Genomic DNA, 17,648 nt, shown 5'->3' on the forward strand with positions numbered 1-17,648 from the left:
TCACATGCCATCCCTGCTCGCTCCAACAGAGGCAGCCATTCCACTATAGTACATCCCCCTTAGTGTAAAGGAGAGGAGATAGAGAGGGCATGGTGCCACTGCCCCACAAATCGTTGAGAGAGCGAAAGAGACAGTAAGTTTGTTCAAGAGACACTAACATAGCACCAGCATTTGTGGATGTAAGTTAGGGTTATGGTTTCTAACCCTAACCACTTTACAAGATTCGTCTGGAGTGAATCCGAAAAGATTCGGATTTGCTCCGATGCCTGAAAAATAAGACCTACCCTAAAAATAAGCCCTAGCACTTTTTTTGGAAAAAAAAATATTAGAAGACACAGTTATTAGTGGAGAAACAAAGGTAAATTTGTACTCTGTTATTGTTCATTATAGTTCTCATGAAATGAATCATATCTTTGTTAACAACTTGTATTCTAATAAATTCTTGCACTTTGTTCCATTATAGTCCAATTACAAACATCCATTTTTCGCTATTACCTTTATTATTGTCATACAATAAACTGCCCTGTATGCTGTATATGTCACAGGCATTGGCTCTTTTTTTTTTTTTGCAGGTATTTACCAAAAATATAATTTGTAAAGCATATGCATCTGAACCATAAAATGCTAGGACCACCACCAGGATGGTGACACACAATATACTGGATATGGCAATTGTTGCACCAGTTCCTGAGCCGTCAGTGCTTTCTCTTATTCCGTAGGTGACAGCACCGTTTAATTTCCGCACCATTTATTACTGACCAAGCAAATTTGATGTTACCGTGCGGCCAGTAACTAAATCCAGATGAAATTAGTTTGTGATTTGATTTACAGAGAAGTAATAACATCAGTAGCTCAGGGACTGGATGTGGCTATTGCTGCACCTAGTACATAATGTGTCACCACCCTAAGTGGTTAGACTAAATGTAGAATATTAAGAAATCACCACCATAATGGGGCCACAATATGGCTCAGTGGTTAGCACTACAGCCCTGCAGCGCTGGAGTCCTGGTGTTCAACTCCTGCCAAGGACATAAAAAACCATCTGCAAGGAGTTTGTATGTTCTCCCTGTGTTTGCATGGATTTTCATCCCATATTCCAAAGACATACTGATAGGGAAAAATGTACATTGTGATCTCTATGTGGGGCTCACAATCTACATTTAAAAAAAAATAAAAAAATCACCACCATATTCTCTGCAGTTGTGAAGTGTCTTTAGGGTGACTGTATATGGTGCTTTATAGTCTGCTGAAAAACTACATGCAGTTTTTATTTGCAGTAATGAGTAGCGCATGTTACTATACATCTCAATGTCAATAACCATTAAATTGAAAATTTCTGGTACTGGTTATCATACAGGTGAGATACATACTAACGTGCTAGGCATTATTACAATTATACCACATGCAGTTATTCAGCAAAAAAAAAATAAAAAAAAAAGAAGCTGTATAAGGCCGGGGCCCCACAGGCCGGAAACACCGCAGGAAAAATCGCGGTATTTTACAGTACTTGCAAAGTGGATGGGATTCAAGCGAATCCTAAGCCCACTTTGCGGAAAAAAATCGCAGTGCGGACACGCTGTGATTTCCATAACCGTTGCAGTTTTGAAAATCTCAGCATGTCAATTTTATCTACAGAAATGCCGGCGGCTTTCCCGTAGCTATAATTGTAACAGAAAGTCCGCAGAGGAAAACTCCATGAATTTTCTGTTCAAAGCGCTGCGGGAAGAACCGTGATGCGTTCACGCCGTGGTTTTTCCCACAACGCTTTAGCATCCCGTGGGACCTTAGCCTAACATGAGCAAGCCTAGCCTCCACCCCCACCCAAAAGAAAAATACCTGATTCGGTGATCCTTGGTTACATGATGGGGCCACCTATTCGCAGATCAAGAAATCCCCTTATTTGACCCCCACACAGTAGAATGCTCCCCCTTTACTGGCTCCAACACAGTATATTATCCCTTTTAGGCCCTAACACACAATATTGCTTCCTTCTTTTTGTCCCCCACAAAGTATACTGCCCCAGTCTTGTCCATGGGTATAGGAACACATTAAGTCCTAGATAAGCTCAATCACTGAGAGAGCAAAAAGCCCCTAATTTCATAATTCAAACACCCCCAACATACTGCATCAGTTTGAGAAATACTACCTAGAATTCCACAACCTTCCATCAGAATCTGTGCGCTCCTCCTCCATGACCTTTATTGAAGTCCATTCACCACTACTTCAAAAACTATAACATGCTCACTTTACTACCAAGGTTACATCAGCCTTGGAACAACCCATCTTTGGGGACGAGGTAACCCTTCAAACTAAGCATTCAAACAAAACTCCAGGCCTCAATGACTTACCAGCCTCATCATATAAAAAAAAACCAAAAAAAAAACAAAAACAAACTGAAGCTTTAACAGTATTCTTGGTACATATATTTAACTCACTGGCTGGGGGCACCCCCTCCCACCGGATATTCCCGGGGCTATCATTTCGGTGATACATAAAGAGGGAAGCATAAATGCCAGCTATTGGCTAATCTTCTTAAGTGTGAATATCAAAATATTTGCTCAGGTCATTGCAACGTGACTTGCTCCCCTGCTTCCTGGAATGGTCCATTTAGAACAAGGGAGATTTGCACAAAAATGTGGCTGTTTATGTGAAAAGGGCCCACACTGTCGATATGGAGTTCTTGGTATCATTGTAACGGTTATGGTGTAACATTGTCCAAAACAGCAAAAAATTTTTTATTGAAAGCACAATTGACATATTTTTAAATAAAATTTTTGCATAAAACAAAATTGTGATTTTTTTTACCCAAATATGTTTTGGACTATTTTCTCTATAATTAGTATCGACGATCTGGGCCCTTTTCACGTAAACAGCCACAAATGCTTAATGGCATCCATTTCGTCCAGATCAAATGACTTCCCTTATGCCTTCTCTTGAGTGATGCGGAGAGAACTCCGCTGTTGGTTTCCAGCTTCCCATCATACAGAATATTAAAATGGTACCATTAGAAAGTAGAGTTTGTCCTGCAAAAGTAATGTCAGAGAGTGAGAGGACTGTGAAGGAAATGTCAATTACTTCCAGTAGGTTTGGTTAGCAAGCGAACAGTGCAACTAGTCTGCAGCTTCTCCCCGTCCACCGTGACTACTTAGGTTAATTTACATGTATAACATGATAGGGTCAGTTTAAACCTCACAGGTTCCTCTCAAGACCTTCAACCTTTTTTTGTAGTCTAGTTTTGAACTGTTCAATTGTATTTATGTTGTTTTGTGAGTGAGGTCCCCTGCACTGGACACAGTATTCCAGACAGGAGCGTAATTACTGCAGAAGCAGCGGAGGCAGCTGCCACAGGGCCCGGGCCATTAGGGGGCCCGGTGACAGCCGCTACCACTGCGTTTTTTTTTTTTTTTTTAATAAGCCGTTACGGGCCCTAGTTACTTGCTGATCCTGGCTGGGCCAGGATCAGTAAGTGACACCGCGGGCCCCACAAATACTATCATTATACTCGGGGGTCTGCGAAGACCCCCGAGTATAATGATCGGCAGACCGGGAGAGGTAAGGGAACGTAAAAAACACTGTTACCTCTCCACGATCCTGCCAGGCCTCCTTCCTACTTGTCTGACGTCTCTGATGTCACATGAACCCGGCCTGCTTCCCGGGTCATGTGACGTCTGACGTCATAGAAGTAGGACGGCAGCAGAGAAGTCAGCGTAGGAGCCAGGGGACAGGTAAGAAACAGTAATTTTTTATGTTTTTATTCCCCCGGGTCTCCGATTATTATACTCTGGGGTCTGAAAAGACCCCAGAGTATAATAATTGTTTATGGGTGTCCACTATGGGCTATAATACTGTGTGCAGGGGCCACTATGGGGGATAATACTATGTGCAGGTACCACTATTGGGGATAATACTGTGTGAAGGGGCCACTATTGGGGATAATACTGTGTGCAGGGGCCACTATTGGGGAATAATACTGTCTGAAGGGGACACTATGGGGGATGATACTGTGTGCAGGGGCCACTAAGGGACATACTACTGTGTGCAGGGGCCACTAAGGGACATAATACTGTGTGCAGGGGCCAGTAAGGGACATAATACTGTGTGCAGGGGCCACTATTGGGGATGATACTGTGTGCAGGGGCCACTAAGGGACATAATACTGTGTGCAGGGGCCACTATTTGGGATGATATTGTGTGCAGGGGCCACTAAGGGACATAATACTGTGTGCAGGGGCCAATAATGGACATAATACTGTGTGCAGGGCTTACTACTGCACCGCCAGGAATTAAAAGAGACTGAATTTAATCCACGTTTCATTGAGGGCGGGTTCACACCTGCGCCCAGTCTCCGCTTTGCAGGTTTCCGTTTCCTGACCGAGAAACTGGACAGGAGACAGAAACCAGCAGTCAGTTTTCAAACCCATTCACTTGAATAGGTTTGTAAAGTGTCCGCCCGTGAGCATCTTGGACACAAAGTTGGACATGCAGGACTTTATGACTGCTGCAGAGACCAGAAGACACTCACGGGCAGACACTGGTTTGCCGGGTTTCCGTCTCCTGTACAGTTTCTCGGGCAGAAGATGGAAACCCACAAAGCAGGGACTGGACACAGGTGTGAACCTGCCCTTACAGAAAACTGAACTTACTGACGGCTGGGGACTAGATGCAGCACCCATGGAACATTGTGTGTCTCCCCCTACAGGTGTTACCTCACTCTGCTCCCAGTCACATACATTATCACTAATTATGGGTTACACATGTACTCATATTACTTCTAATGGAAAAGCACATGTGTATCCAGGCAAATAGAGGTACGTGCATGTGGCTGAGAGCGCAGTATGATAGCACCCCTATGTTTGTGTTATATGACTTTAGTTCGGTGTCGTCAGCCTTACAATTATTGCCCGGCACTGCGAGGACCTCATCTTTGATTTTTTTTTTTAATTCGGCATGCTGAACAAAAATGGTTGCCTACCCCTGTGCTTGAAGGTTTGACTGGTGAATTTTTTTTTAAATCTAGGTTTACATAGAACTATTTCCTGCATTTCATCCTTCTAAAAGGTACCAAAAATATGCAATAAATATGCAGTGTAAATCAGCTGTTTATTTCTTTAGAAACAATTTTGGTGATACTTCCTAAAACAATTTCTTTACATTATAACAACTAAAATAAATTAAAAAAATACACACCTTTGCTAGAAAAAAACATTATTAGAAGCAATGTCAAACTACAATGAAAAAATCCAGTGGTATATCCTAAAGGAAGCCATTTATGCAAGCAGAATCTGTATTACTCAATGGAAACTGGGATTTTTAGTGTATTTTAGTGCAGCCTCATTTTGTTCCTTATTTGTTGTCAGTGTTTGATCAATTCAGAATTTTACTACAAATTGTTGGATAGTGTGAGATTTATTATTTTATAAACACGATAAATCTGCACATTCATCTGAAGAAAGGCAGAATGTTGCGATGTGCAGATCTAAACATACGCAGAAAATAGATTTATGACAACAGGCACTTTTAATGAGAAATGGCTAAATTCCATGGGGTTAATGTTTAATACAATACATTTTGCCTGTCACCACCCCCACAGAACAGTAAACTGTATTTAATATGTCCACTATCATGACACGCACAGATCTAGTCTCCATGTCACTTGGATCAAGCTCTTTCTCCTCCATGATAATAATTTACTGTCCTGTCACATGGGAGCTCATGGCTGAAAACATCTGTAGGGAGTTCAAGTACTAAAAGGCTACAACAGGATGCAACAGTCCATGCGATAAAACCTCCCGGTAAAATAGAAAATAAATCAACAACAAAAGAAATATATTTTGGACACTTAGTTCATTAAAAAGAGATTGGCTTCATTTAAAAATACAACAAAACATGGTAATTCGTAGGAAAGAAGCTCATGTCCTATCCACTACCACAAAGCGTGCCTCGTGGGAACCGTTCGGTTGAGTGTTTTTTTTCTTCTCTATGTGGCTCCTTTCCTGGAGGTCAGAGGGTATAGAATCTGCAACTGGAAGGAAGGACTAAACATAACAAAAAGTACAAATCTTTAGTCCTCCTCATCCTCACTGATGTCATAGGCGGCAGCAGCAGATCGAGAACGTCTGCCCGGTGATGAAGGTGGAGAGGATTTGGCAGAGAAGGGCCATCGGAATGATGGAGAAGGAGAACGTTCCCTGGCTGGACTGCTGCTGGGGCTCTGTCGTGGACTAATAGCTTGGAGCATTCTTCCTTTTCCCTCCTTCAGCATGTGTTTCTGGAACAAACAAATGGGAAAGGGCACAATAACTTCCAATCAAATTCTTCAGATTTTTGTGTAGTCAGACTGTCAATATCAGAGCTGTGAACAAAGCTTTATCTGTTTAGGCCAATACTTATTAACGCTAGGTTCACACCTGCGTTCTACTCTCCGTTTTGTGCTTTCCGTCTTCTGCATGCCAGAAGACGGAAACCACAGACGGGTCCGGCCGTGAGCGGCGGTGAGCGTTTTATGCTCTCCGCCGCGAAACCGGATTTTTTTATCCGGACACAGAGTACTGCATGTCCGACTCTGTGTCCGGATTATAAAACCCAGTTTCGCGGCGGAGAGCATAAAACGCTCACCGCCGCTCACAGCCAGACATCTCTCTCACCCATTCAAATGAATGGGTGAGAGAGACTCCTGCAGGTTTCCGTGTCCTGCCTCTGTTTTAGGCAGGAAACGGAAACCTGCATAACGGAGTTCACAACGCTGATGTGAACGAGCCCTAACAGATGGATTACTTTTCCAAAGTATTGATTAGCCCTTGCTGCTAAGAACAGAAGCATGGCCACCATGAACCACAAGATAGATCACACTTTTACAGGCCAGTTATTTATATGTTGGAGCAGAAGAGCTTTGTCAGAGTGGTGCAAGGTACAGTAAAAAGCTGTATGAGCAACTATTCTATCTATAGTGGTGACCCTTAGTGCCTTTAAAGGAACCCCATCCCAAGTATGACTGGTGGAGATCTGACTGCTGTGCCCCCCTTTCCTCCAGATCACTAGGCCCTAAGTCCTCACACTTTCGAGAGGCATTTTATTGGAGCTATGGTCATACATACATCGTGACAATCCATGCAAAGTCTAAAAGATTTATAGAAATAACCGAGTACACGGACAACTGTCTTGGTAAGCCCCAGGGACAATAAAGGGCATAAATATGAAGTTATCCCTTATTGATACTCTAAGTACTACACATTAAACCATGGAATTACAGACTTCGGGGGACCAGGTGCCATGCACGTCATAAACAGTAGCGTAATTATGGCCGTAGCGGGTTATTATACTGTGAGGAGGGGCCACCATAGGACATTATACAATGTGGGGGCCACTTTGGGATATTATAGGGTGGGTAATTGGGGTGTTATACTGTGTGAGGTGAGGAAAGGGGCACTATGTCATGGGGGACAATGATTTCCAGTCATTCTACTGCACCATAGGGAAAATACATCATATATATGTTTTTTACAATTTAGAATTAAAAAGTAAAAGATGGCTTACCAAGGCTCCTTCTGGGCCAAACATCTCCAAGAAGTTGCCAATAAATTCTCGTGACTTCTCTTCCCATTTCTGAATGAGATCAATACTCTTCTCTTCTACTTTTTGAACAAACTCTTTTGACTTCTCCTCCACATCCTTTACCTTCTTTTTTACCTTATCAACTCGTTCCTGCAAGTTGTATTTCTTCTCCTAAAATCAACACATGTATAGTGAGGTCCATGCCCAAACCATAACTAATAGCCTTAGTAATACATTGGAGGGAATAAGAGTCATGAATGGACCACTGCAAGCCATTCTTTACTTATATGTACAATACAAATAATCCTCACGTTGATAAAGCTGACATTCAGCTCTTTAGCTGTATATCCACGCTGTAAATTACGACGAACATAGACATCATAATCTCGTACGATCCTTGTGATAATGTCAGATGTAGATATTCCTTCTGTCCTTTGGGTTGGTGCAAACATTCCTGTTTTAATGAGAAAAAATAATTTCAGGATGATTCCAGATTTATTTTAAAGGAGTATTCCCATCTCAGCCATTTATGGTATATCTAAAGTGTCATAAATGTCTGATAAGTGGGGGTTCTCTTATCATATCTTATCTATCAAGAGAACAAGGGTCCCCTGACTATTGTTCCACCAGTTGACAGGTTACAGACTGAATGGAGAAATGGCTGTACAAGTGGTCAGGTCTCTCCATGCAAGTCTATGAGCTTGTTCTGCTCTTTTTGTAAGGCGCACCCACTTAACAGAAGAACTAAAACATAGCAGATATAAAGCTGTAATATGGTAAAATAATATTTAGGCTATAAGTGCTCATTGATGAATTAAAATAAATTGTGCTATTTATGAAACTTATGTGTGTGTATATAACATATTACAGAAGAGTACACAAACCTGCATCTTTTATGTGTTTGTAGACGTCGTCACTTCCCGCAGAAGAATAGGGAATATCATCATGTGCAACAAAGTCAATCTGTAGACAAGAAAAGATTCACTAATGATGATAAACAGCAATTCTAGGGAATACATAAATGAACTAAATCACTTTATAAAAAGAAAAAAAAAAGTCAATATTATTGTTGGTAAGTCCACGAGATGTTAAAACATGCAAGAAACAGATTTTAGTTGATGAATGGGACCTCCTCCAAAAATTAAAGGAAGTTTTAAAAAAAATAAATTTTTATATATACAGTCCTATGAAAAAGTTTGGGCACCCCTATTAATCTTAATCATTTTTAGTTCTAAATATTTTGGTGTTTGCAGCAGCCATTTCAGTTTGATATATCTAATAACTGATGGACACAGTAATATTTCAGGATTGAAATGAGGTTTATTGTACTAACAGAAAATGCGCAATATGCATTAAACCAAAATTTGACTGGTGCAAAAGTATGGGCACCCTTATCATTTTATTGATTTGAATACTCCTAACTACTTTTTACTGACTTACTGAAGCACAAAATTGGTTTTGTAACCTCACTGAGCTTTGAATTTCATAGCCAGGTGTATCCAATCATGAGAAAAGGTATTTAAGGTGGCCAATTGCAAGTTGTTCTCCTATTTGAATCTCCTCTGAAGAGTGGCATCATGGGCTACTCAAAACAACTCTCAAATGATCTGAAAACAAAGATTGTCCAACATAGTTGTTCAGGGGAAGGATACAAAAAGTTGTCTCAGAGATTTAACTTGTCAGTTTCCACTGTGAGGAACATAGTAAGGAAATGGAAGACCACAGGGACAGTTCTTGTTAAGTCCAGAAGTGGCAGGCCAAGAAAAATATCAGAAAGGCAGAGAAGAAGAATGGTGAGAACAGTCAAGGACAATCCACAGACCACCTCCAAAGAGCTGCAGCATCATCTTGCTGCAGATGGTGTCACTGTGCATCGGTCAAAAATACAGCGCACTTTGCACAAGGAGAAGCTGTATGGGAGAGTGATGAGAAAGAAGCCGTTTCTGCAAGCACACCACAAACAGAGTCGCCTGAGGTATGCAGAAGCACATTTGGACAAGCCAGCTTCATTTTGGAAGAAGTTCCTGTGGACTGATGAAACAAAGATTGAGTTGTTTGGTCATACAAAAAGGCATTATGCATGGCGTCCAAAAAAAACAGCATTACAAGAAAAACACATGCTACCCACTGTAAAATTTGGTGGAGGTTCCATCATGCTTTGGGGCTGTGTGGCCAATGCCGGCACCGGGAATCTTGTTAAAGTTGAGAGTCACATGGATTCCACTCAGTATCAGCAGATTCTTCAGAATAATGTTCAAGAATCAGTGACGAAGTTGAAGTTACCCCGGGGATGGATATTTCAGCAAGACAATGATCCAAAACACCGCTCCAAATCGACTCAGGCATTCATGCAGAGGAACAATTACAATGTTCTGGAATGGCCATCCCAGTCCCCAGACCAGAATATCATTGAACATCTGTGGGATGATCTGAAGCGGGCTGTCCATGGTCGGCCACCATCAAACTTAACTGAACTTGAATTGTTTTGTAAAGAGGAATGGTCCAAAATACCTTCATCCAGGATCCAGGAACTGATTAAAAGCTACAGGAAGCGACTAGAGGCTGTTATCTTTGCAAAAGGAGGATCTACTAAATATTAATGTCACTTTTCTGTTCAGGTGCCCATACTTTTGCACCAGTCAAATTTTGGTTTAATGCATATTGCACATTTTCTGTTAGTACAATAAACCTCATTTCAATCCTGAAATATTACTGTGTCCATCAGTTATTAGATATATCAAACTGAAATGGCTGTTGCAAACACCAAAATATTTAGAACAAAAAATGATTAAGATTAATAGGGGTGCCCAAACTTTTTCATAGGACTGTATATATATATATATATATATATATATATATATATATATATATATATATCATTTTTCATATTACATCTCAAAGCATATTGTTAGAAACATACTAATCCTGCAGTTTTCACTCTAGCCACTAAGTCTAATAATAGACTGACACTTGACAATTCTGAGAGAGTTTTCTTTTCAGCAGTCACCTCATTTACATCACAGACAGGATTACAATAGAATAGAACACCTCTATAGATAACATAACTGACCCATCATTGAATACACTACTGGCAATAAAAGGATGTCACATGTTAACTACAACCACCATCTGCACAGAGCATCTAGACCAGGGGTCCTCAAACTGCGGCCCGCGGGCCACATGCGGCCCACCAAGCACTTCTGTCTGGCCCCGCTGACAATGCTGGCAGGCATGCATTTATAATGAAGCTCCTGGGGAGCTCGGGCCAGGCCATGGAGCGCACTTCACTTTACCTATTGGAGGTCAGCGCTCCCGATGTCTGTGCGACCTGCTCTTCCTCCGGCCCACTGTTTAAAAAGTTTGAGGACCCCTGATCTAGACGAAAGCTCTACCATAAACCTAAATCTATTTCTGACTATGGCCATTACTATGCTGTAAAGCACATAAGTAAATGCTGTTAACAGGGCAGAGGTGAAGCTCTAGTAAAGGAAAACTATTAAAAAAAATATATATATATTTCACCATCTGCTTTCAATATATATCAAAAATGGTAATGCATTTCTGAATTTCAGCCTACAAAATGTATTACAGTGGATAGGCATAAAAGGACAGGTGGCAATTTGACCACTGGGAGCCTGACTGATCCCTAGAACATGGGATGGAGCAGTGAGTGATCATGTACGCTTCTGCTATATTCACAGTCTATGGCACTGAAATCTTTGCAAAGGGATCCTAGCTGTCCGGTCTCCACTAAGCTGACTTTTGTCATTGATTCATTGGATAGGTGATAGATGTTTGCATTAAAGGAGTATTTTAAATGCAAAGGATAGCCGTGGGGTGTGGTGAAACCTCTCTCACCCTGTGCTCCTCAAGAAATTCTGGGGTGAGCGTCCATGGTGCATTCCTCACCACCTCATCCACATAGCGACAATGTTGAACTGCATCATATCTTTCTGCTTCATTCATCACTGTGAACCCCTTTAAGTTATGCGTCAGCTCATCACTACAGACTACAAGAAAAAAAAGAAAAAGGTATAGTTATAGTGTACATTTCCCCAATTATAGCATATCCACTGTACCAACATAAATACCTTACACGTTTCCTATTATTTATAATAGCACCATAAAATAGGGCCAACTACATTGCAAGCCAGTTGGCCTATCTATAGGGCTAGCAGCCATGGTAACTAGAGAAAACCAATGCAAACATAGGTAGAAATATAAACTTCATGCAGATGTGGCTCTGATCAGATCCCTATGATATGAGGCTGCAGTACAAACTATTGAGCCATGGACTGACCTTAGTGAAAACTAAAACATTTTCACTAACTAGAAATGTTGGTGTTAATGGGTTACTCCATAAACTGATAAAGTGAAAAGATACCGCTAGGATTTGCCATTACTATTACTATATGATCTTTCATTCTCAGGATTGGGTGAGGGTCCAAGAAATCAGACCTGCACCAATACTAACTATGAAGGGGCCGCTGCTCTGATAGAGTTTTCAGTTTTGTCTGCACAAAGTTACTCCTTTCCCGGAGGTCAGCTCTGCAAGGAAAAACAGTGACTGAGAAGACCGTCCAATCATGACGTGTCCTAGGTTACCACTTTACAGGATGGAAACAATCAGTGCAGGGAGCGAGCCTGTGTATCTAGCTATTCCTGTGTCTACACATGACCTAGCTCCCTGCTCTCAGATAGAGGAGAGGAGCTGCTTTCATTTATTCTGTTCTCCCATTTATCAGGCTAGCTAATTCAATTGTGTTCATTATGGCAGAGACAGGCAGTCTCTGTATGTAACACAGAATGGAGTTGCTGCTGCCTGTACTTCATAGTCCAATATGGGTGGGCGGAGCTACACATGAATTTGGGGGTGGAGCTAAACGGCAGGTTGCATGTGAAACCCCGCCCACCAAATGATGCAAGAAACCAGGAAGAAAGAAGATTTTACAGCAGTAAAGACTGATGAGTATGTGAGGTGGGAATACCCATTTAAGGAAATATTACATATGGCTATCTTTGGAGGAGACAACTACAGTTTACACTACAGAAACAGTGCAACAATTTTTCTGATTCACAAAACAAGTATATTTGTAACACATTACTATGTCCCAACCTGTCTTACAAATCTACTGGTACAGCACTCTAGGAAGTGGTCATTTCAGATGGCCCATAGCGGCCCTTCATATGATAGAATGGGAACCGCTTATATAGTAATTCCATAAATGTCATCATCAAAACATTTGCATAGATCTTAATAATCTCAGTCCAGACCACAGGAAAAAGTCTGAGTCCTGCCAATGGGTTTACAGGGCATATGTAACTCTGCACCCCTTCAGCTTATAACTGAAAAGATCACGCCACTACTAACATTATATAAAAGGCATGACTATTTTGGTAGTTCCTGAGTACAGTATTTTGCTCCAGGTTAACACCACTGACTATTCTGTGAAATACAAGTGATAACAAAAGGCTAAAGGCAACAGAGTCGAGAAGCCAGGATAATTTTCTATGAAAAAGCGCAGTGGATAAGGACAGCAGGATTTTCCACAAGACTCTCAAAAGCACTATATTCTGCCGTGCTAGTGTACCAATATGAATCACCTTGCAAACTCATTTCCGGAAAAAAAAGAAGAAAAAAAAAAAAAGCAGCATCTATGAGTAGGGCTTTGTGCGGTGCACATCAACTCCGTGTACTCAGCATAGAGCCCACAGTGTTTCCATGAGTGCGGTTACAAATACAGGAAAAGGTTCCCCGAGAAATAAACCTCCCTTACCAAACAAACCGGGCTGTTACAGCCTTTACTTACCCCCTACAATCAAGTATGTGTTAGGAAAAAGATTCTTTGCTTGCATTAATGCACGGGCATGTCCAGAGTGAAACAGGTCAAAGATACCATCCGCATAAACTCGTACAGGCCTTTCAACTACAGAAACAGATAGAAAGAAAGATCAGCCTATAAGAATAGGGCCAGGCAATTATTCACATAAGAACTAACATCATAACTCAGATCAATTACCCGATGTCAACAGACATGCCATCCTGTCTGACACTGCCATTGGCAAAGGGATGTACCATTAACTGTATACTAGGTGCCTCACTTATCAGAGATTCCGACTAGACAGTATACAGTAAGTGACATATCCTGTTTAGACAATGGCAGTGTGAGACAGGATGCTGCTTAGTGTGTAATACATGACTGCACAGTATGGCTTGTATAGCCAGGAGTAGACTCTAAATGGATGTATTTCAGTGTGTAACCGCCACCATGTACTTTTATATCTGCTATGTACACATATATTGTGTATGTATATAGCAGTTATACATGTGTAGGGTGCTTAATTTAATATATACCAACTTATAAATACATTAATAACATATGCAAGTTGTTATACCATGTAATATATACCATATATTAGAAGACTTAACATACTACTTTCCACATTTGAGGGACACAATATGGTCAGACACGTGATACATGTCATTTTATAGTAATACACAGTGGGGCAAAAAAGTATTTAGTCAGTCACCAATAGTGCAAGTTCCACCACTTAAAAAGGTGAGAGGCGTCTGTAATTTACATCATAGGTAGACCTCAACTATGAGAGACAAAATGAGAAAACAAATCCAGAAAATCACATTGTCTGATTTTATAAGAATTTATTTGCAAATTATGGTGGAAAATAAGTATTTGGTCAGTAACAAAATTTCATCTCAATACTTTGTTATATATCCTTTGTTGGCAATGACAGAGGTCAAACGTTCTCTGTAAGTCTTCACAAGGTTGGCACACACTGTTGTTGGTTTGTTGGCCCATTCCTCCATGCAGATCTCCTCTAGAGCAGTGATGTTTTGGGGCTGTCGCTTGGCAACACGGACTTTCAACTCCCTCCAAAGGTTTTCTATAGGGTTGAGATCTGGAGACTGGCTAGGACCACTCCAGGACCTTGAAATTCTTCTTACAAAGCCACTCCTTCGTTGCCCTGGCGGTGTGCTTTGGATCATTGTCATGTTGAAAGACCCAGCCACGTTTCATCTTCAATGCCCTTGCTGATGGAAGGAGGTTTGCACTCAAAATCTCACGATACATGGCCCCATTCATTCTTTCATGTACCCGGATCAGTCGTCCTGGCCCCTTTGCAGAGAAACAGCCCCAAAGCATGATGTTTCCACCCCCATGCTTTACAGTAGGTATGGTGTTTGATGGATGCAACTCAGTATTCTTTTTCCTCCAAACACGAAAAGTTGTGTTTCTACCAAACAGTTCCAGTTTGGTTTCATCAGACCATAGGACATTCTCCCAATACTCTTCTGGATCATCCAAGTGCTCTCTAGCAAACTTCAGACGGGCCCGGACATGTACTGGCTTAAGCAGTGGGACACGTCTGGCACTGCAGGATCTGAGTCCCTGGCGGTGTAGTGTGTTACTGATGGTAGGCTTTGTTACATTGGTCCCAGCTCTCTGCAGTTCATTCACTAGGTCCCCCCGCGTGGTTCTGGGATTTTTGCTCACCGTTCTTGTGATCATTTTGACCCCACGGGGTGAGATTTTGCGTGGAGCCCCAGAGCGAGGGAGATTATCAGTGGTCTTGTATGTCTTCCATTTTCTAATTATTGCTCCCACAGTTGATTTCTTCAATCCAAGCTGGTTGCCTATTGCAGATTCAGTCTTCCCAGCCTGGTGCAGGGCTGCAATTTTGTTTCTGGTGTCCTTTGACAGCTCTTTGGTCTTCACCATAGTGGAGTTTGGAGTCTGACTGTTTGAGGGTGTGCACAGGTGTCTTTTTATAGTGATAAGTTTAAACAGGTGCCATTACTACAGGTAATGAGTGGAGGAAAGAGGAGACTCTTAAAGAAGAAGTTACAGGTCTGTGAGAGCCAGAAATCTTGATTGTTTGTAGGTGACCAAATACTTATTTTCCACCATAATTTGGAAATAAATTCTTACAAAATCAGACAATGTGATTTTCTGGATTTATTTTCTCATTTTGTCTCTCATAGTTGAGGTCTACCTATGATGTAAATTACAGACGCCTCTCATCTTTTTAAGTGGTGGAACTTGCACTATTGGTGACTGACTAAATACTTTTTTGCCCCACTGTATATTATAGAGTATATTTTAGACAGTGCTGCCCTGCAGTATATACTGTATACAGAGTCGAACACATGGATGCTCTGTATACAGTATATATCAGTAGAAGGTTTGGGTATAACGCAAACCACACAATTGCATGGGTGCTAGGGGTTGGGGGGCCCCTGCAGTATATATATATATATATATATATATATATATATATACATACACACACACACACACACACGCACACACCTTTCCCAAGTGCTCTGGTGGCTCCCAGCATGGTCTGGTCCTCCTGGTTCTGGCAGAAGTCACCGCTGTAGTCAATTAGCAGCCTCAGCGAAGGGAATGTGGCGTCACTGCCTGTGATGTTCTGGGGTCCTTCCCTAAGACTACTGATTGGCTTTAGCAATCATGTGACCACTGAATCTAATCAGTGGCTTCAGAGAAAAGGGATCCGGGACACCACAGCCAGCGAGCAGATTCATTTTGAGAAGATGCCAGAGTAGGAGGACCAAAGCAGCGAGAACAGGTATGATTTTTTTTTTTTTTAACGTCCCCCTGCCTATTTTAAAAATCATAGTTTTGCCTGGACAACCTCTTTAAATGTAAAGGTGATTTGAGTGAATCTGGGGTGAATATTTCACAATTTCCTAGACAGACTATGTTGGATCTGAAAATAAACCTGCTCCAAAGCTTACTAGCTGGGAGATTTGAATAACTCTGGTTCTCGTACATGGGGATTAAGCTATTATTTTAACAATAATATAGTTATTGTACAGAAGTGTGGGGTGATGATGGGGGTGGTCCTACATTCCTAAGCCTGTTCTGGTGGCCTGTGAATGTTAGTATTACTGTGTTGTTGTGATATGTATATTAATGAATGTCTTTATTTTCAAAAGAAGAGTACAGAATCTGTTAAGGTAAAAGCGGAAAAAACAAAACAAAAAAAACCCCAGAAAAACAAACAAAAAAACAAACCTAAACTCATAAAATGTTCTGTCAGATAGCGTCTATTTTTTATGGTTTACAGATAACAGAAGTTTTTCTAGCCTGCTAGAAAGGGTTTACAACTGTAAAAAAAAAAATATAAAAAAATAAAATGAGAAGCAAATAAAATATGTATGCAAGAAAATAATAAAAATACACAGTCACACTGGTAACTAGTACAGATTATGCCCTCTGACTCCATCTACACTATGACGCTATTGTAACATCACAACTGCCCAGGATAACAGGATCTAGCTAAAAACTTACGTGGGGTTCCGATCTTGGCCTCCTCCATTGTTACTCTCTTGTATGGCTTACTGTAGTCAATGTGTAACTCATCGGAAAAAGGTGCAGGTTCACTCACACCCTGTAAATGTAAAAATAATAACATAGAAAAGAATTAAAAGCTATGACACCGTCAGAAACACAACTTTTGTTTTTAATTGAAAACATTGCATAAAATACCAAAGAGACCCATTTGCAGACAATGGTTTCAAGAATTGTACCTCTTATCAGTTATAGCAAATATATGTAGATGGGTTGGTTTATACACTTAGTTATGTGGAAAGGATCAGATGTTGACTTGTAGGGTATCCTCCTCCAATAGGTGGCACTAGAGAAACACTTCTCTGGTCTGTCCTTCTATAAACATATCTAACTGTCTATGAAGATTTATGGCTATGATCTAGTTCTCTAGAAGAGGCTTAGAAAAGGCTTTATACATATAATGTATGCTTTATTCACAACAATACTTAGTGTTATATTATAATGTTTTGTGTGGTATTGCTGAGTTAAAGAGAGTTAGGCCACAAGATCTCCTGCCATCTCCACGTGCTGTTTTGGGGAGAGACCACAGCAACTAGTCTCCAGCCACTAGCTCAGGGACAACTGACAATGATAGAGCCGGCAGAGGGGAAATAGTCTGTGAATAGACTTAGAGTACAGAACAGAACAGAGTAAATCATTTTACAGGTTAGGTACACTTTAAATAAGTCATTTTACAAATCCATACAGGTGGTTCCATTTCAT

At 41.0% G+C, this 17,648-nt stretch overlaps 1 protein-coding gene across 3 annotated transcripts in view; it reads right to left on the reverse strand.

The window, feature by feature from the left end:
• Positions 1–5,117: 5,117 nt before the first annotated feature.
• The window catches only part of PCYT1A (phosphate cytidylyltransferase 1A, choline), a 34,545-nt gene continuing 22,014 nt past the window's right edge, over positions 5,118–17,648 (reverse strand). For all 3 annotated transcript variants that reach the window (XM_075268520.1, XM_075268521.1, XM_075268519.1), the window contains exons 3-9: positions 16,887–16,986; positions 13,362–13,478; positions 11,410–11,561; positions 8,436–8,514; positions 7,863–8,005; positions 7,534–7,722; positions 5,118–6,268 (exon numbers count right to left, since the gene is read on the reverse strand). In XM_075268520.1, coding sequence (XP_075124621.1) covers positions 6,062–6,268; positions 7,534–7,722; positions 7,863–8,005; positions 8,436–8,514; positions 11,410–11,561; positions 13,362–13,478; positions 16,887–16,986 — 987 coding nt within the window. In that variant the 3' untranslated portion in view covers positions 5,118–6,061. The remainder of the gene's footprint in view (positions 6,269–7,533; positions 7,723–7,862; positions 8,006–8,435; positions 8,515–11,409; positions 11,562–13,361; positions 13,479–16,886; positions 16,987–17,648) is intronic.

The sequence above is a fragment of the Leptodactylus fuscus genome, chromosome 3, assembly GCF_031893055.1.
Source record: "Leptodactylus fuscus isolate aLepFus1 chromosome 3, aLepFus1.hap2, whole genome shotgun sequence".
NCBI classification, from domain to species: Eukaryota; Metazoa; Chordata; class Amphibia; order Anura; family Leptodactylidae; genus Leptodactylus; species Leptodactylus fuscus.